Raw genomic sequence first — 19,640 nt, forward strand, 5'->3', positions numbered from 1 at the left:
CCAGCCCGGACCCTTCCGTCAGAAGCCCTGGAGACCGCCAGCCAGCCAGGGGCCGGCTGTCCATCAGAATCACCCCGAAGCTTTGAGAACCTGACAGGCTAAAGTACAACCACGCACCCGCATGCCTGGGGAGGGGGGCCCTGGGCCAGAGACAGGGCGCCAGACGAGGCCTGTGACCACGCCCTGTCAGACACACGGTACGTCCTCCACTGACTGTCCCCTGTAGCCGCCTCCACAGAGATGGGCGCTTCAGTCAGCGCCTGGTCCGGCGAGCACGGCAATGACCAGAGGTGCAGGGCGTGACCTCAGCCGTGTGGGCAGTACTTGGTGTGCTCCCTACTTCTAGAAAAAACCCTCTGTCCTAGTTTGTGCCCCAAATGCCTCTAAGTGCCTGTTCCCTGACCTATAATTAAAATCAATTCTCTCGCTGGAAATCCCAAAACACAGTCTCAATTATCAGCAGTTCACGAAACCGGCCCCGTCCCACTCACGGGGAGCCCATCCCAGACGGACAGACAGACAGACACGCTCACGGGGGACAAGGCTCCGCCCCATTCAGGAGCTGAGGTGCCTCGGGGGAGGTGTGTAGGTGCTCCAAGGGTCAACCCCTGCCTGGCGGGTGCTCGGGGGCCTCTCTACCCTCCCAGGCGAGCATCCTGCCCACACTGAGCTCCAGTCAGGGAGGGAAAACACATGGACCAGGGGTGCCAGAAGGCTCACAGGTGACCCCAGGGATTGACCCAAGGAAGTCCACCCATCCTGGGACCACTGAGTCAGCCCACACCTGCATCCACTTGTGGGAGCCCCCGTACCTAGAAAACAGAGCTGCATGGGCTCCGTCGGTCTGGGGTCCCACCTCCTCTACGAAGAGGCGCCGCAGCTCACGTCAGCCCAGGGGCTTCTGTGGCTCGGGGACGCCCAGGTGTGGCCCCTGTGCCAGCTGTGGGGCCCAGGCCCACACCCACCTACACATACTGCCCACTGGGCTACATGTGACCCAGGCCCCGGTGAAGGTCCCCGGAGTGGAGACCCTGGGGATACAGAGGGGGCTTCAAGAGAGCGGGGCGGGGGGGGCACGGGTGCCTGGGGTCCTTCCCCACCTCCCCAGGGGCCCAAACAGTCTGGAATCCTGCCCCCACTTGGTGACAGCGTGCAAACACATCTGCTTGGAGTAAGCAGGTCTAGTGGCCAGGATGTCCTGTGGGTCCAGGCGAGGCCAAGCTCTCCAGGGCAGGGCCATGAACTACAGTCTGGACCGACAGAGCTGCCCCCACGGCTGATCCACTACAGGAGTGGATTGCGTGAGAGCTGGGGTGTCGGCCGTTCTACGAAATGGAGACAGGGAGAACAGAGTCCTGCTCTTCCTCAGGGAAAGTGTCTTGGGCTTCCCTGGTGGCACAGTGGTTAAAGAACCCGCCTGCCAATGCAGGGGACATGGGTTCGATCCCTGGCCCGGGAAGATCCCACATGCCGCGGAGCAACTAAGCCTGTGCGCCACAACTACTGAGCCCGAGCTCTAAAGCCTGCAAGCCACAACTACTGAGCCCAAGTGCCACAACTACCGAAGCCTGTGCGCCTAGAGCCCATGCTCCACAACAAGAGAAGCCACCGCAATGAGAAGCCCACGCACCGCAACGAAGAGTAGCCCCCACTCGCCGCAACTAGAGAAAGCCTGGGTGCAGCAACGAAGGCCCAACACAGCCAAAAATAAATTAAAAAAAAAAAAAGAGGGTCTTAAACAGACCATTTCCTGTGACTAGCAGGACCTCAGCCAAGGCGAGGGGCAGGGCCGGCTCAACACACCTGCCCTGCCCAGGCATTTCCTCTAGGGGAAACAGTGGGGAGGGGAGGGGCTATCACACCAAAAGGTGCCTAAGGCCCTCCCAGCCCCCAGCAGCCACACCTCAAAGCAGACATCAGGCCCTGGCTCCTGGCAGTCTGCAAAGGTTCCAAGAACCAGAAGGAACAGACCCAGGTGCCAAAGGACCCTCACATGCCCAGGTGGGCTGGGCACCTCCACAAGGCCACCAGGTAGGCCAGAACCGTCCACGGGACAGGCGGCCAGCATGCCTTCCACGGTCTCACAGCACACTGGGCACCCACCCCCTCCGGCACAGACGCGGGATGAGGGACTCTGAGGGTGCCCCAGCCTGGCCTCTCAGGTTCAGCGCCACCAGGGAACAAAAAACACACTGGCTGGACTGTCGCTGGAAAGACAACCACAACCGGAATAACATCACATGCCACCTATCACCGCGTCAGCAGCCTGGGCTGGACGGCGAGAGGGACAGCGTGGAACACAGCCCCCAGCCCTCCCTGGGAGGAACTCGATTACTGGGGGAGAACCACTGCAGTAACACCCTCAGGAGGCTAAGGGGCAGGTAGAGAGGGGGGTGGGGTGGGTCTGGGAAAGACGAGGGAAACCGAGGAAGTGCACAGAACGGGGAGGGGTGACCTCGCTTTGCTCAGGCCCCAGGGCCCTTCCTGCTCTGAGATGGGAGGAAGGCCGAGGTACACCCCTCCGAAGCGGGGAAACCGCGAGAGGACATGGAGCTCACCGTGACCACACGGCCAGTGCACACGGGGCACAGCTGGGATCCAAACCCAACGGCCAGGGCCTCATGGCTATGCCCAGGCGGGGACAGGCCACAGGGGGATGAAGAGGAGGCCCCTGAGCGAGAGCCTCAGGGGAGATACCGGGAGGGGACTGGGCCTCAGCGGGGGCAGCAGGGCTGTGCTGAGGAGACAGGGCAGAGAGGAGCCTCAGTTGTGGGGTGACCCTTGGACATGGGAAGAAAGGTCAGCACTGGATGTCTCCCAGGTCCCAGGAGGCCAGGCTGGACATGGCCGGCCTCACCAAGCTGGGGAACCGCTGGGAGACCCCCCGCAAGGAGAGAACCACCACCCAACTGCCCGTACGGAAAGACTAAGGTTTGCAGAGCCCGTGCTGTGTCCCCCTGGCCCTGCGTGGCTTGGGGAGCAGATCCCACCCTCTCGGCCCTGCAGGCCCAGACTCCAGAGTGGAGCAGTCAGGGCTCTCCAGAAGAGAGAGGTCTTGCAGTGGGTGGCAGGGGCTCTGGGGCAAGGGGAGTGGGCCACTGGGAACCACAGGCAGCAGAGCCACGATGACCCAGGCCCATGTGGCTCCGAGTCATGTAGGAGTGAACACCATGGATAACGGCAGCCCACACGCACTGACGTCTGCCCGGCCTGTCCTCTCCCAGCCACAGGATGCACCGGCCGGGACACGGTCCCTTCTGACGGCTCTCAGTAAGCTGGCCACAGCAGCACCAGCTCGTCCAGGGAGAGGGCCTCGGCACAGGACGGAGCCTCCAAGTCCATGGCCGTAAAGGGGAATGAAGCACGGGTGCATGATGATAAAAAGGAACGAAGCACTGACACACACAACGTGGACAAACCTCAAAAACATCACGCCGAGGGCAAGAAGCCAGACGCAGGTCACGTGTCGTCTGATCCCGGTCATGCCGCCGGGGGGCGGGGAGGGACCGGTGAAGATGGGCTTTCTTTCTGGGGCCGTGACCACATTCTAAAATGGACTGTGGTGACAGTTACACAACGCTATATGAACGTACTCAAAATCAAACGGGTGAGTTATATGGTATGTGAATTACCTCTTGATCAAGCTGTCACCAAAAAAAAAAAGCACCTTAAGGAGCGGGGGGTGCAGAGGCTGAAGCCCTGGAAAGCCAGCCTCCTGTCCCTGTCACCAGGCCCCCAAACCAGTCCCCAGGGTTCCCTCAGATAGGGCGCTGAGGGGGCCACTGCCCTCCCAGGCAGCGGGGCAAGGTTTTCAGGAAACAAAATGGCAAAACACGTCAAGGATGGGACAGAACAGAAAAACGGACACACACCAGTGCAGGTGTCTTTCCAGCCCCGACCTCATGACCCTCTCCCAGGAGCACATTCCGGGCGGGGGTGACTCGGGAGGGTTCCCTGCAGCAGCGCTCTCGCTGCGGGGAGGGGAGGCCTCGAGGTGGTGACGGATTACAGACGGTCTTTTGAGACGATGGTCACGAGACTGTGGATGTGGGGAAACGCGTCTGACTTGGGGAAGGGATGCTACAGAGAAGCGGGAGTTGAGTCACTGCGACTACGTGAGGAACACACCTGAGTAAGGGGCTGCAGGAGACTGGCGGCTGCTTCCCACACAGCGGGTTGCGGTTCTCAGCTGCCGCTGCGCCCCTCATCCTCTCCACTGGGTGCCCCAGGCACAGAGGGACGCAGAGGCCGGGCCGCCCCGGGGGAGCAGGAGGCCTGCTCGTCTATGCCGCACTCAAGTGGGCAGGACCGGCCTCTTGGCCCTGGCGTGCTCCAGAGGTGCTTGCGGGCAGCGGTGTGGGCACCATGGGGCATGCGCGTGCACCATGCACAGAGGGCCCCAGGCAGTGCCCCCAGGCTCACTGCCCTGATCACTGGCAGGAAGGGTGGGGCTTCAGGAGGTGAGGGGTTCACCCCAGGGGTCACCCCCATGCCTGTGCCCAGGGGAAGCTTCCACTGCCGACCACTGGGGGCTATCCTGTTCCTCCTTATCTGAGACGTGCGACCTTGGAGAGCAGCGTCTGGGCCTGATCTGTGTCAACCGGCTGCAGGGTTCTGGTGAATCAGGTGTATCAGGGCCGTGCCCGTCACAGGCCACGCTGTCCTAAATCCTTGCCCCTCACCCCAGCACGTAACGCCTACAACCAGGGCTGCCCCTCCCGTGCCCTGCAATGCCACCTGCCTCACGCTGCAGGGTCACTGAGATGCTGGACCAGCCAGCATCTCCCTGCCCCGGGGTCTCTGGGTCTGTGCTGGGAGCAGGCATTCACAAGGCAGTCAGAGTAACGGTCTGGGATCTCTGGCCGAGGTAGGAATCAGAGCAACAGGCAGGAAGATTCCGTCTGGGTTCTGCTCCTTCGGTGGAGAGCCCTCTGGCACCCACCGAGGCTACAGGATGGGACTGCTGTCCTGCTGGCTCCGGGATGCCGGGCACCCAACCACCCAAAATCCCCCAGGAGAGCGGAGCCTGGCTCTGCCCAGTTTCATCAGGAGGGATCAGCCTCGCCCCCCGAGACCAAGAAGGGTGAGTGCTGGGGAGAGACAAGAGCGCCTGCCCTTCACCGCTCACTAAAAGGCCCGAGAAGTCCCAAAACCATAACCGGGGACCCAACACTCCTGTGTCCCCAGGCAGAGCCCCCAGCACGCGGCGGCCGAGTCCCACCTGCAGCTCCTTGTCCGAGTACTTCTGGGGGTTTTTGCTCCCTTGGCTCTTCTTGCGGAGTTTCTTCAGCTCGGCCTGGCACTTGTCCAGTGCATCACCTTTGCTCCTTTGCTCCGTCTGGTATTTCTTCAGCGCAGCCTGAGATTCAAACAACAAAACCACGGGCAATGAGCTGGTGCGCCCCTCCCGCTCTCAACTGGGCCACAGCGGCCCCGACCCTGTGGACGGCAGGAATTGTGCAGCTGCAAACCTGAGGCCTCAGCTCTGCCCACCCTGGAGGCAAAGATCAGGGCTGGGAAAACCAGCCAGCCTCCCTCTCTCCCACCGAGCCTCGCTCTCTCCCACCGCAGGGCCGGAAGTGCCTCAGGTCAAATCATGTAATGAACACCGACAGAGCCCAGCCCCTCGCCCTTCTTGTCAACCTGGGAGAGGTGACAGGGCAGGGTCAGGGCATGAAGAACTCCAGGAAACGACAGCGGGTCAGAGGAGTTCACACAGGTTCCACAGGGCGGCTGCCTCACATCGTTTTTACAAAAAGCGGCCGAGAGGCGGGGGTAGTGGAACCTGGCATGTGGGGCATCAGACTCAAGAGCCCACTCATGGGGTCACATTTAGTTTCAAATGGGCATGAATGTCAGAGGAGCTGCAGGAAACCCACAGGATGGAGAGCTCACAGGAAGATGAAAACCGTTCAGACAGGGAAGGATTCACACACAGCAGAGCCCAAGCAGCTCAGGGTGACCAGCAGGTACAGGGTGGGGGCTACTTACGCTCAGGTACCTGGAGTCCAGCTCCACCTTCTGCTCCAGCTGCGTTAGCAGCTCGTTGTGAAAAGACTTCAGCTGGACATGGAGAGAAAACAGCCGTCAGCTCCGACGTGTGGCTGCCCCGGGAGAGGGGGGGCGGTCACCACGACCATGGCACCTGGGACGCTGGGCACCCCAATGGGCGAGAGGAGCTTGTCTGATCCATGAGCCGATGACCCCGCAGCGACAGGTGGGCCCCACGGGGCCAGGCGGCCCCGGGAGTGAGTGCTGAACTGAAGCCTGGCCTTCGACAGGCATGGAGGCTCCGCTTCCCTCGGGGAGACAGAGACCGCCTCCCCACTGTCCCTGCTCTCCCGTGCTGGTGGGTAACATAGGCATAAGCTGACACGAGCCGTAGACCTGCTAGGTCCTGGCAGGACCTACAGTCTCGGTGCACCTGTGCTTCCCCAGGCCACCACTCGAGATGTGTCCCCATGTGGCCCTGCGGCCAGCTGAGAATGACACCCCATCTTGCCCGTGTCCTTTTCTTCCAGGTCCGTCTGTATATCCTCAGCCCCCATGGTGGTCACATCCCTGGTGTGTGACTTCTCTCTCAGGCCCTGGGGACACCCCCACCTCTCTGGGTATGGCCACAGGAAGGCACATACCTCCCTAGCGGATGCATGGCCACAGCACATGCCCGGCTCTTCCCCTCGCCTCTGATAGCGCCTGCTCACCTGCATCTGCCCCTCCCTCCCCGGGGGTCCCACTGGGAGGCTGGGACTCACCATTTCTTCCAATTGATTTTGAATCTGCCTGTGGACTTCGGCCATCTGGAAGAGAACGTCCCCTGGGAGGCAGATGGCAGGAGAGAAAAGCAGGAGGAAAGTGAGCTACTCAGAATCACTGTCTTATCACTCCCTCCATGGCTGGGGAGCAGGTACCAGTGGGCCAGGCACTGGGGTTGCTGTGGTCTGGGGACCGGCGGGCAGGGGTGTGCTGGGGGCAGGGGGAGGAGTGCCTCTCCAGGTGATGCCGCCAAGAGGAGATGGGAAATTCTAGAATGACAAGGATACACAGTGGCTTGGTGTCTCTGGGGGTTTGGGGGCCTCAGGCATCTGCACTGGATCTGAGATTCACGGCAGAGGTAAGAAGACCGGAGACCCTACGTTTGCAGGTTTCAACCCTGCGTGCGACCCTGTGAGCACATGCATCTCCTCTCACAGGCGCCAACCACCAGCGGCCCACCTACCTCGGGCCCAGGCAGAGGTAGCCACAACATGTAGCCCCTGTGCGTCCCAGGACATGGCGTGGAAGGAGGGTGGCCGTGAAAGGAGGGACCCCATGGCCCAAGACACGTCATGGTCAGCAGAGTCCCGACACCCACCCCAAATCAACACTGTGGAACAGAAGCTCCGAGCTGGGGCACTCATGGCACCTGCCTCCGAAGACCCTCGGGGCCACTGCCCACACCCACAGGGGCAGCGTGAAGGACCTCCTTGCACAAATGGCTCACTTCCTCCTCTGCAGAGGGTGGGTCTGGAACAGGCAGTGTGAGCTCCATTCATTCACTGGCGAGTATTTGCTAAGCAGCCGTGCCGGCGCGGGCACTAACCGCGCTGTGGCCACGTGGAGGAGGGCCCGTCCCCGCCCTCGGGGGCAGTCACCTGCTGACTAACCCTGTCCCAAGGTGCTGCTCACACCAGGACGACCCTCCCCTGCTCACACCCAGGCCACTCAGGGGTCACGTGACCCAGAGGATCCTTTTGGGGGCAGCCGCAATGAGCACCTCTGGTCCCCACGAGGCCAGCCAGAAAGCAGAACAGTTCCTGTGGCCCCTGCCCTAATGGGGTGACGCTGCCCACCCTCCAAGGTCACAAGGACAGCACGCAGACGATCCCCTGGGGTCGCTTGCCCTCCCAGAAGCACAGCTGGGTTCTGGGGACGGCCAGCTCCTGGTCATCGGGCCGTTCGGTTAGCTGCTGGTGCTCTTGTGGCCCTGATGACCACAGAGCACGGTGATCACCACAGGCAGAAGCCTTAGGGACAGATCGCCAATCCCTGGGGCAGGCTGCCCAAGGTCAGTGGGCTGTTAAATGGCCGCAGTGCTGGCCTCCGCTGGCAGGCCCCGGGCCCTGCCTCCCAGGGTCACTCTCCGTTGCTGGAGTGCACGCGAGGGTGGCCTCTCCAGCCAGCGGGTGCCCCGCCCCCGTCTGAGTTCTGAGTTCTGACTCTCAGTGCGCTGCTGGGCTGAGTGCCCAAAGGCCTGGCTTCGCCTCGGATGCACAGACTTCTGTCGAGGGAGGAGGAGGAGGGGAGAAGAGTGCTTCCGAAGGAGCCCCAAGGGTCACCTGTCAGCTGCGAGGAGCCACGGCGTGCCAGGGGCTAGGCCCTGCAAAGCCAACCGCGTGTCCCTGTCAGGAGACAAGGTGGGGCGAGTTCCCTGGCGGCACAATGGTTAGGACTCCATGCTCATTGCTGAGGGTGCAGGTTCGATCCCTGATTGGGGAACTAAGATCCTACAAGCCATGGGGTGTGGCCAAAAAAAAAAAAGAAAAGGAGACACAGGCATGCTGGTGGGTCCCCTCAGGATGGGGTCAGACCACATATAGTTGTGGTTTGCTGGACCCTGGGCTGAGTGTCCAGCAGGCTGCCTGTGCCGACAGTGCGAAGGCCCCTTCCCAGGCACCACATGAGGAAGCACAGACCCCTGGGGGGCCCAGGCTGGCACCTAAGGCACCAAGTTGCTTACAGCTACTGCAGAGAGAGGAAGACTCCCAGGCCCAGCCTGAGGCTTCGAAGGATGTTCGCGGTCGGGGCCAGTGCCACGCTGCGTGAGCGTGAGTGAGTGGGTAGTGTCTGTGTGGGTGCGGGTGGGGGAGGGCATGTGTGTACCAGAATGTACACGTGTGTGCGTGTGGGTGCACAGGGTGTGCGTGGGGATGAGTGCGTGCATGGATGCAGGGGGTGTGGGTGTGAGCGTGTGTGGCTGTGTGTGCGCGGGTGTTGAGTGGGTACGCGTGTGGCTGTATGTGTGCGCCTCAGTCTCCATTCTCTCTCCCCGCAGCCCTGGGGTGCTGCTATGGCCCCGTGGACACGCGGCTCCAGGAAGCCAAGTGACCGGGCTGTGATTGGGCGGGCCACAGGGATCAGAGCCGGTCCACACAGGTCTGCCTCTAGGACCATGCTTGTCCACGAGCCGGGAGGGAGAGGACGGAGCCGGGAGATGCATGAGCAGGGGCAGACACCAGAGCTCCCGATGCACAAATCCCCTAATCCACAGTGATAAACATTTACTGAGCACCACGCATGCTGGCAGGGCCACGGACACCAGCACCAGGGCACAGGGGCAGGCCTGTCGGGGGCCCAGAGTCCCTGGAAGTTACTTTCCACTCAGGCTCCAAATGGCAGCCTGACCTCAGGCCTGACAGTGCTGTTGGGTGCCGCGGGGCAGGGAGGGGCGGCACCTGGGGACAAGAAGGCCCCGCCCCCACCGTGGCTGCCTGGGGGCAGCATGGTCGATGGTCAACCAACCATACACTGAGGGCTGAGCTGCGGCTGAGCAGCCCCAGCAGGATGGGATGTGAGTCTCACTCATCCTCTCCTGGCCCTGACCCCACTTCTACCCCATCCCGACCCCAGGGGGCAGTCTATGAGTCAGGGAACTGGCCGAGGACAACGGGGGACAGAAGGTGCCTGGTCCCCGTCCTTGGCTGAAAAGGAACCACCAGGACAAATACAAGCAGGCAGCCCAGGGGACAAGGCCAGGCTGCCACCACCCTGACCTGACCTGCTCAGACCCGCAGCTCCCGAGTGGGAAGAGGCTCCCGGCACCGCCATGGCCTTTCAGCATCCCCAGATCCGATATGCTTGGAGGGGATGCTGTTCTGTGTGTCAAGGGTGGCACGCACAGGAAAGCCAGACCCACAGGTCACCCTCTGGCCCTGTGGGGTCTCTCAAGGGACATGAAGTCCATAAATAAGACACAGAGCAAGTGGCACCGTTGGTCACGCTTGAGGCCCCAGAATCGTAAATTAGTGTCCGGATCAAACTGAACACATGTATTTCCTTGAACGGCCACACAAAAGTAGTTGAAGGAAAACATTTGAAAAATAACAACAACAAATACCAAGTCCTTTAGATAAAGAATTCCTGTTGCCAAGAAGAGTGTGTGAAGCTTCTTGAGAATTCTGGACACTGCACCGCATCGCCTCCGCCCACCGGAGCCTCCGCCTGTGTCCCTGTGCACGCAGCGGGGAGTGGGCACATGCTCTGAGCTACAAGCCAGTGGCTGCCACAAGCCGGTCCACACGGGGATTTTTAAGGTGCATTATACAAGCAGCTGCAGGAAGCCATGTGTACATGATGGTTGTGTGAGCATATGGACCCTGAAGCACTGTGGGGGCACTGGGCCAGCTGCAGGGGGCGGTCACCCCTGCCCGGGGATGAGGCTGTGCCCCGAACTAGGCTTCCCAGGAATGCGGGGGGCCTCAGGCATTGGCACGGACACTCTCTCGTCCTCTCACCCAGGTCCCTTCCGGGTCCTGGGAGGCGGGCGAGTGAAGGTCCTTGGAGCCATGGGGCCGGCCAGAGCCTCCCCGCTTCTCTGGGCTCAAAGGCCAGCACGAGGTGGGGACACCTTCCCAGGCCCACCCCATACGTGGAGGAGGAGGCCACCGGGCTTTCTACCAGGCCTCATCTGGGAACCCAGGTCTCGGTCCACAGCACAGGTGGGCCCTAAACTCGAAAAACCAGGTTTAAAATAGAGTCCAGACCCAGCCTTGCCAAAAAGCGGGGGAGCAGGGTAATCGGCTGTCACCACCGATGGGGCCGCCAGGGTCTCGAGGAGTGTGAACAGAGGGGGAGGCAGGCAGGTGGCCAGGCCCCAGGGCGCCACAGGAGGGGAGCAGGCAGGCCACCTGGCACTGAGGAGGGTTTGGGAGCAGGGACAGGAGAGGGCACACTTGGGTGCCACGAGGCTTCATCCAGGACAAAACCACCGACAGAAACACAGGCATCTGAGAATGAGGCGACGCCCTCCCACCCAGTGTTTACCCTGTGAGGAGGCAGCCAGCTCAGCAGTGAGTCACCTCCGGCTGCACACCCTTCAGCTCTGAGTGTAAAAGTTCCTGGTACTGTTGGTAACCTTTAACACCAGCCTTGTGTCTTTGGGTTAAGAGTGGAACTCGGTAGACATGGCAACTCCCCTCCCCCAGGGAAGGGGCTGGGGCAGCAAGCGCACGAGCGCGAGCGCGCGCGCGCGCGCGCACACACACACACATATGCACACACGCACGCACGCACACACACACACACACACACATGCACACGTCGGCACATGCTGCACTTCCTCACCGACATAGGCGACGTGCTGTTCACCTCCCTCCCCTCCAACACAGTCTGGCCGGACACAGGCTGGTTCTGTCTGGTGTGGCTAAGACAGCACAACGTCGGGACAGCCGCCACCACCTTTGCTCTGCACGACTGCGGCCTGGGAGCCTGAGCATCCTGCAGACGGTGCGTGTGCCCCCGAAGAGAGGCTGTGCGGCCTTGGGAGCCAGGCCTTGCCCTTGGTGGCAGGGGCAGAAAGAACTGGTCCAGCCTTCCAGCAGGGACAGGGCCCCCAACAAGGACACAACACTGGAGCTGGGGTGGCTGGACAGGGAGGGCTGAGGCCCAGGCCTGTGTAGCCCCTCACAGGCCACTCTGTCCTCAAGGAGCATCCACCACTCCTAATTCCAGAACGTTCTCGTCACTCCAGAAACCTGTCCCCATCAGCAGTCACTCCCCTTTCCCTCCAGCCTTGGGCAACCACTAATCTACTGTCTGTACAGATCTCCCTGTTGCGGGCGTTTAGTATCAGTGGGATCCCGTGACACAGGCCTTTGTGTCTGGCTTCCTCACCAAGCATGTTTTTGATTTTTGAGGCTCACCACGTGGCAATGTGGCAGTGCTTCATTCCTTTCCCAGCTGGATGACATTCCAGGGAATGAGCCGCATTTTGTTTATCCAGTCGCCCATGATGTCCATCGGTGGACATTTGGGCGTTTCCACTTCCAGGCCGTTACAAATAGTGCTGGCTGTTGTGATAATCAGCTCTCCTTAGGAAGCAGTTTTATTTTATAATAACTCTGAATTCTTTTCGTACACAATCTTTGCAATATGATTTTTGAGGTTTTTTTCCCATCGGCTTAGAGCAAGAGTCCACTAGCCAGCAGACCCTGGGGGGAGGTGAGTAAAAGGGGAGCCTCCAGCCAGTACTGTGACCACGTGGGGGGCTGGAGCCTCAGAGCTGCCAAGCCCTCCCAGGTTCCTCCAGAGCCAGACCGAGCCCTCCACTGCCAGGAGGGAGCCAGGGTCAGCGCCCCTCCAGGCGCCCACTGCCATCTCGGAGGGGACCGCTCCCTGCTCCAGGCTAGTCCAACCCCCCCGGGAAGATGAGGCTGCAGATAGGAATAGGAATTGATTCCACAACGAGGAGCCCGCCTCTCTAGCAAGTCTGGGTGACTCAGCAACCCTCTCGCTTCCCAGCTGAGTGGGGAGGTTGGGGGCTGTCTGCGGGGGACCCTCTGCCCCCACTGGCCACCCCCAGCAGGAACTGGCTTCTGCCAAACCTTGGGATCGTGAGCCAGAGCGAGCACCACGGCTCAGTCGCTCTGCTTCTTTTCCTTAAGTGTTTTATTTCACCACCGATATGAAAAAAGTCCCAACAGACTCTCAAAAATGTTCACAGCCCCTGGCAAGAACCTCAGTACAAGGACAAGGTGGAGAGGCCTGGCACTGGCCAGTGTGAGTGCTGGCCAGCACCTGGTGACCGAAGGCACCCACTGAGGGGAGAAAAAGGCAGAAACTAGAGACCCCGTCAGCACAGAGGGGCTGGGGCGATAAGCTGGAAGGTGCAGGGCACAGCTGAGGAGGGGGAGGCCCAGGTGCAGGAAGGCCCCACACCCGGGAGGACGGCAGTGGGGCAGCCTCTCAACAGAGCAGTGTTGGCAGGACCACAGCTCACAGGAGGGGAAGGGGGCGGAGCTGCTCTCGCTTGGAGCTCCAGGCAAGGTCAGGACTCGAGCAGGGCAGCACCCTGCTGTGATATGGCCCCGTCCTATTAGCAGACGACAGAGAAGGATCAGCCACCCACCCCGGGTGCTCTCAGAACTTGTAGATGGTTTGGAGGAGCAGTCGATTTACACGTGTTCGGGGACGTAGGACCCACCACTGACATCTCAGATCTCAGAAACATTCAAGTGTTTCCCCAAACTGGGCTCTTTGGGAAAAGATAAAAGATTCCAGAAGACTAGAGAAAATTACAGGTACCAGATTTTTAAAAGGGACCGACTCTAGAAATTGCAGGTTGGTGTCTTCATGTGAGAGCTGTTACTGAGATAAAGGTGACCCGCTCGCAGCCTGGGGCACTCGTTCACCTTCATCGTCACCACACTGACGACTGCTCTGTGAGCACCTGCTCCGTGCAGGTGCCGCTCCAGGTGAGACAGTTAACCAGAGGCCCTGCCTCTGTGGTGCCTGCATTCTTTCCTGGGAGAGGCAGACAAAACGTGGGCCAGTGAGGAACGAGGAAGAGTGAGGGGCAAGTGGGCCAGGCAGGTCGGGAAGGAGGGCCGCCCGAAGGCCGGGAGGACGAGGATGCCTGTGGCTGCAGATGGCACAGAGACGGTGGGGAGGTCTGGCAGGGAGCCTCATCTCACTGATTCTCGAGCCCCAGACCAGCACAGGTGTAGCCCCACCTCCTACCTGAGCTCCACAAGGCACCAGGCAGTCCCCCAGGGCACTGAATACTGACACGGGGACCTGAGTGTGGCTGGAGGCCGGATCTACAGCCACACCCAGAGGATTCCATCCATGGCCCGGAGATCAAAGGGGCCGTGAATTTGTTCTTATCAGCGCTTAGAAGACAGACACTCTCCTCTCAGCCCAATCTCCAAACCTCCCGAAAGCGGCCAAAATAACAGAGCGGGTACCCGCTCACCCCTCACCAGGTTCCCCGGCTCTCTTTCCGACACATGCACCTAGGTAGCCGTGCACACACTTTTTGGCGGACCACCTGAGACAGTAGTGAACATCACGGCGTGGCCAGCATGTCAGCTTCTGCACCTGGATAGCACGGACTTGTGTGCACAGGCCCACGGCCATCCCGACCCAAGGACAGCGGCCACCGACACAGACCCTCTTCCTTCAGCACTCGCACCTCGGGGCCCGGGTGCCCCAACTCACCGCCGCCTGTGAGCTGCTCCCCAACCCTGGACCTCACGCGCGGCTCTTCAGGTCTCTCTCTGTCTCTGTCTCTCTCTGTCTCTGTCTCTCTCTCTCACTCTCTCTCTGTCTCTCTCTCGCAATAAGTCAGCGTACTGTTTATCTAAATGCTGCTCTGTGAGCATCTGGAACAAGTAAGTCATAAACAGGCTTAATCGTGGGTTATGAGGACTTAACCTTCAGCGGCACCAGAATTCTTATCTTTCCTCTGTGGAGTCGGGAGTCTTCAGCCTCTTTAATCCAGAAGAGTCCTCTCGAGTTGCATCTCTCACAATGCTGACATTTTTAAAGGCTCAGGCTGCTTTTCTGGTTTTTTCTTTTTTTTTTTTTTGCAGAAAAAAACACATGTTCTTATAATCTGCAAATGACAAGAAGCTGAGAGGGAGCGTGGATCTGGGAGACTGGGAACAAGCCGGGGTGGGAGCGGGGCTCAGGCCCCAGAGTCTAGCCGCTCACAGGCCGGCGCCCGGCAGATCTGTGCAGCTCCCCACCTTGTTCTATGAGCTGAGGGTGGACCAGACTCCACCTGAGGGCCCCTCCTGGGCCATAATGCTAGATTCCTGATCCCAAAGGAGCGAGGACAGGATTTCAGGAGAAGATGAGTTATCACCCATTTAGGCTTAAAAAAGAACACATTTTTGCCAAAGCAACACAGACCCGAGAAAGCCTGCTTTGAGATGGTTCTCATGAAGACAGCCAGCGGCCTGAGCTGACCCCCAGCAAGAGTGAACAACAGCACGGGATGAAGAGGGTAAGGACCCGGCTGCCGGACCCCGGGGCTGGGCACAGCTGCATGGAGGGCCAGGTCCCCCAGAGCACTGTGACCCCCACAGCGAAGCATCACCCCCGAGATCAGTGTCCAGAGGGCAACCCGGTGAAACTTCTAAAACCTGATTAACCCAAGAAGCGGGAGGAAGCTGGGGACCTGGGGTGGGGGAGGTCACAGAGGGCAGTTTCAATCTCTGCAAGGCACAGGCGGCTGAGCCCTGGCTGGGGTGGGAAGTGTGGAGGTGGGGAGGGGAGTCCAACACCACCTACGGAGGGGCCTCCTCCAAAACCCACTGCCACACAGCAGGACCACCCCCCAGGGCAGAGACCAGCCTCCATCCTGGTGCCCGTCCACCAGCCAGGGGATGTCTGTTGGGGGGCCGCCTGGGGGTGACAAGTCCTGATGCCTGATATCAGATGCCTGATAGTCCAGGCATCTGCGGGGAAAGGGCTCCAGGCCTGCCTGGGCTGACCTCACTGTCTCATGGGTTACGCGTACATGTTTGTACCTCAACCCAGGATTAAATCAGTAAGACCACGTGTCTCCTGATTAGGGGGTTGGGCTGACAAGGCACACGGCACAGCCCCTGCCCCAGAGCTGGGCAAGTGTTTGCTCCTGCCAGTAACAGTGGACAGCCAGGAACCTGGGTGCAACTCCACCTTGACACCAGCGGTCCTGCCACACACCCCCTCTTTCTTTAAGCAGGAGGATGGTGGGTGAAGAGGTTCAGGAACTGGGCAATAAGATAGGGAAAGCCCCCGGCCCACATGCCTGTTCCGTCCTTCTGAGGAGCTGGGCCCCGGCCGGCAGGAGGGTACCACCCACATGTGGTCAAGGGCACCACTGGTGCCCTTTCTTCCCCTGCCTATGCCCTTCGTCCCTGATGCCAAAGTCAGGCCTGGGCAGGGGTCCTGAGTGCTTGGTCTCTTGCTCACGACCCCCATCCTCACACCTGTGTCCTTCCCACTGTGAGAGGGCTGTGCCTGTCTCTGACCCTGGCCGTGAAGATGGGACACTGCACAGGGCTCTGTGGACAAGAGCCCGGGGGGCTCCCATGAAGGCACAGTGTCAGGGTGCCGGGGGAGCTGATGCTATGAGAAGGGGGTGTCTTCAGCGCATTACAAATGTGGTGGACGCTGATGAGAGCCCAGCTCCCCAGCTGCCTGGGCACTCCCAGAGCATAAGCCTTCCAGGACAGGATCTGAGAACATGTGGGAAGGATGGGAACATCCAGCGCTAAGTCCCTGCCCACGCGGCTCATCCTTAAGGGCTCCCTGTAACCTGCTGGCCCCCCGCCTAGTAGACGTCAAGCCAGATCACCCCAGGACATGAGCACCCCAGCCAGATTCCCAGCCCAGACGGGTCCCCAGGAGCAGCCTTATAGTGCGTTGGGGAGGGTCCTACTGTCCCTCCACCGCCAGGAGCCGCCTCCCGAGGCCCCGCCCCAACTCCAAAGTGGCTGATACTGCTCCCTCCTGGGGATAAAATTGCGTGGCCGGTCAGGGGGCAGCCAAGCCCCGATGCAGCTAGAAATGAAGCCGTCTGAAAAGGCAGGGTGGCCCAGGGCTGTCGGCTGCACCACAAAGATCAAAGTCCTTCCAGACCTGGGGTTACAGTGCCAGGTCTCTCCAAGGGAGAGTGGCCCTTCTCTACCGGCACCGCCACGTCAGGCAGGGGCTGGGGTTCACCGAAACACCAGGCTGGGGTGGCCAGGAGGCTGTGGCCCAGGTGGAATTGAGAGCAGAACGTCTGCACGGTTACTGACCAGTAACAAGCCGACTGACCAGTGCAGGTGTCACATGAAGGATGATCTGGGTGGGGTCACGAGGCACGACTGCAGGGGTGCCAGGACGGCCCCTCTGCTCCCTGATCAAGTCCAGCCAGGGCCACCTTAGCAACCCTCCCCCCGACTAGAGGAGCCCAACAGAGTGTGAGGGGTGGAGCTTGGGGGACCATGGTGAGGACCAGAGCAGCCACAGGCCTGCCGGGAGCCCTCACCCCACCTGGGCACTGACACCAGACCCCTGACTACCTCTCCAGGAGACGCAGAGGTGAGACCAGCACAGCCGTGACTCTGCGACCACGAGGCTGACGTGTGCGGGCGTGTGCTGCAGTGGGGTGGGCAGGAGCTCTCCGCCTCCTCCCAGGTACAGCCGCCCCAGATGGTGCTGGGGGCACAGAGAAGGTGTCTGACCTTCCTTTAGAGACTGAACCTCCAGCCCTGTCTTCGCAGAGCTGGACTTGAACCTGACGAGCAGGACGCACTATTACTGCCAAGTGGTCATGGCATTCCTTTTGGTCACTGGCAGCCACCGAGAGCGCCAAAACACTCATTTCTTGAGGATCTGTCATTCCAGGAGGAGCCAGAGCTCCCATTCCCTGCTGGTGGCCAAGGGGCTCTTGAGCCAAGGGGTCAGCTGCTCAAACTTGGCTGGGAGCGCCCGCTGCCTCCTGAAGCCTTCTGAAGCAAATATCCATAATGCTCAATTATTCTGGCAGCTTCCAGAGCGGAAAGGCGCCTCTGAGAGCTCATTAGCATACGCCTGAACAAGGCACAAATATAGAGCTCTTGCGTTCTGGGAAGACAGACAGCCAAGGGCTGCGGGGGTGTCGCGTCGGCCTTGAGAGCCAGCGGTATGGGATGCGGAGCTCAGACAGCACTGAGGGACCCCTCTGGGATCAGCCACCAACCCCCCCCATACTCCCTGCTGGCCTCAAAGCCACCAGGTCCTCCCTGGTAGAAGCAGGGTTCTTCTCTTGCCTACAAAATGGCAAAAAATGGCAAGTGGCCAAAAGGATAACCAGGACAAAAATCGATGGCTGTTGCCATGGTGATGATAGCGGACAGTGACCCTCCCTGACTGCTGCTCTGAAGGAGAGCAAGACCACACGGCCCCTCGGTGTCGGGAGCAGTGCTGTGTCCAAAGTGGACGCTCAGGCACCGGAGTGTCATGGAACGAGGTGGAGGAGGCACCAACCACACGTGGCCCAACCGTCTGGGCTGGCCTCCTTCCTGTCCTGAGCCTCTGCCCTACCTGCTCCGGGTCAGGTCCTGGACCGGCATCGGCCACACCGGGAGTCTGATCAGATCTCAGAAGCTCAGGCCTGCCCCGGGCCTCCTGAAGCCAAATATGCACTTGGACGTGTCCTCGGCCAATCCACACGCTCTCAGGCATCCACAGTTACACTCGGGGCTTCGGGGTTCCCAGGCTGGCCGCCCAGGCCGACTGGAGGGCTGCTTCAAGGAACTGGCCGACAGGAGGCCGTGGAGCGCGTGGGCTGAGCCTGGGCGACAGGGAGGCGGGGACTTAGGGTCAACCTGGCGTCCTCTGCCCATGGGCCGGGCAGGCGCTGGCTGAGCCGGGTCCCCGCAGCAGCAGCAGGAAAGGGCACGCTGCGAGACGCTGGCCGTGCTGCCGGGAGACAGCGGGGCAGGAACTCACATCGACAGACCCTCCACCCGCCAGCATCACCGCGCTTCAAAATGCCGTCTTTTCTCCTGCCTGACGCGACTCACAAGGGGACAGGGAAACGTGGGTGTGGACAGAGGGAGGGGTTTTCCTCCCACATTCCCACCCAGAGCAGGGACATGAGTGGCCAAGGCCACAATCCCCGACCACAGGAGGCCACCTGGACCTCGGCAGGGCGGGCAGGCCAGGGCCAGAGCTGGAAGGTGCGTGGATGACCCTCCTCCAGGGCGGCCACCCTCCAGGGGTCACAGAGCCCGTGAGGCTGCGCCCCAGGCCGGGCAGGCACCGCTGCTCCGATCCTCACCAAGTGCCATGAGGACCCCCATTAACCTGCCCACTCATGCCCCCGATTAACTGTCCAAGTGGACATCAGCTCTCCTGGGGACGGTTTCTCAGGCATCAACTCGCTCTAAATCATGCGAGACACAAACAGGAACAGGCCCCGTTGAGGACCGTTCATCAGGTAAGCAGGCCTCTGCGGTCAGAGCATCCACAGTGCCTCTGACACACCTGCCCTCCTGCCAACGCCGGGGACCCAGGGGCCAGCACCCCTCGGAACAGGTGGAGACCTGCTGCAGAGGCTCCCGAGCCGGCACCTGTGCCCACCAGGCCCCCCGCCATGTGTGGGATGCTCCAGGGCCACCGGCTCCCTGCTGGAGGATAAACAAAGGACCGCTTCCTCCGCCCCTCACTTGGGGGCGGGGAGCTGCAGACACACTGAGAACACAGCACACGCTGCCGGCGGGACCTCAGTTCACAGGAGACACGGCGGGGTCACGGGACTGGGGGCCCCCAGGGCCCTCCAGCCACCCAGGCACTCGAGTCAGACTGGCCGTGGTGGGAGAGCCCTCACAGGCGTGCTGCTGCAGTATGGGCTTTAAAAGACCTCGGCGAGCCTCCTGCTGTGGACCCCGGTCAGGTCACATGCCCCCGCCCAGTGGGAACAAGCCCCAGGCCCGGTCCTCACAGACCCTGCCAGCCCCACCTCACCACCAGAACCAGGCTCAGAATGAACCACAGCTGGGGGCCCCCTTCCCCTCCTCCCAAGCAGGACCCCCAGGAACCAGGCCAGAGGGTGTGGGGTCACCACAGCCACACACCGCTGTTCCCTATGGATGTTCCCACCCTGGAGTGGGCCCTTGGCCACCGAGGAAGCATGAAAACAC

At 61.0% G+C, this 19,640-nt stretch overlaps 1 protein-coding gene across 8 annotated transcripts in view; it reads right to left on the bottom strand.

Annotated features, from left to right (window-relative positions):
- BAIAP2 (BAR/IMD domain containing adaptor protein 2) overlaps positions 1-19,640 on the bottom strand; it is a 70,297-nt gene that overhangs the window by 22,423 nt on the left and 28,234 nt on the right. For all 8 annotated transcript variants that reach the window (XM_089901566.1, XM_089901568.1, XM_022589380.2 and 5 more), the window contains 3 exons: positions 6,756-6,817; positions 5,992-6,063; positions 5,222-5,359 (listed from right to left, as the gene is read on the bottom strand). In XM_089901566.1, the coding sequence (XP_089757692.1) occupies positions 5,222-5,359; positions 5,992-6,063; positions 6,756-6,817 (272 nt within the window). The remainder of the gene's footprint in view (positions 1-5,221; positions 5,360-5,991; positions 6,064-6,755; positions 6,818-19,640) is intronic.

This window comes from Delphinapterus leucas, chromosome 19 (assembly GCF_059928025.1).
Source record: "Delphinapterus leucas isolate spDelLeu-1000000601 "Yukka" chromosome 19, BTC_Dleu_Yukka2, whole genome shotgun sequence".
In the NCBI taxonomy this organism is placed as follows: domain Eukaryota; kingdom Metazoa; phylum Chordata; class Mammalia; order Artiodactyla; family Monodontidae; genus Delphinapterus; species Delphinapterus leucas.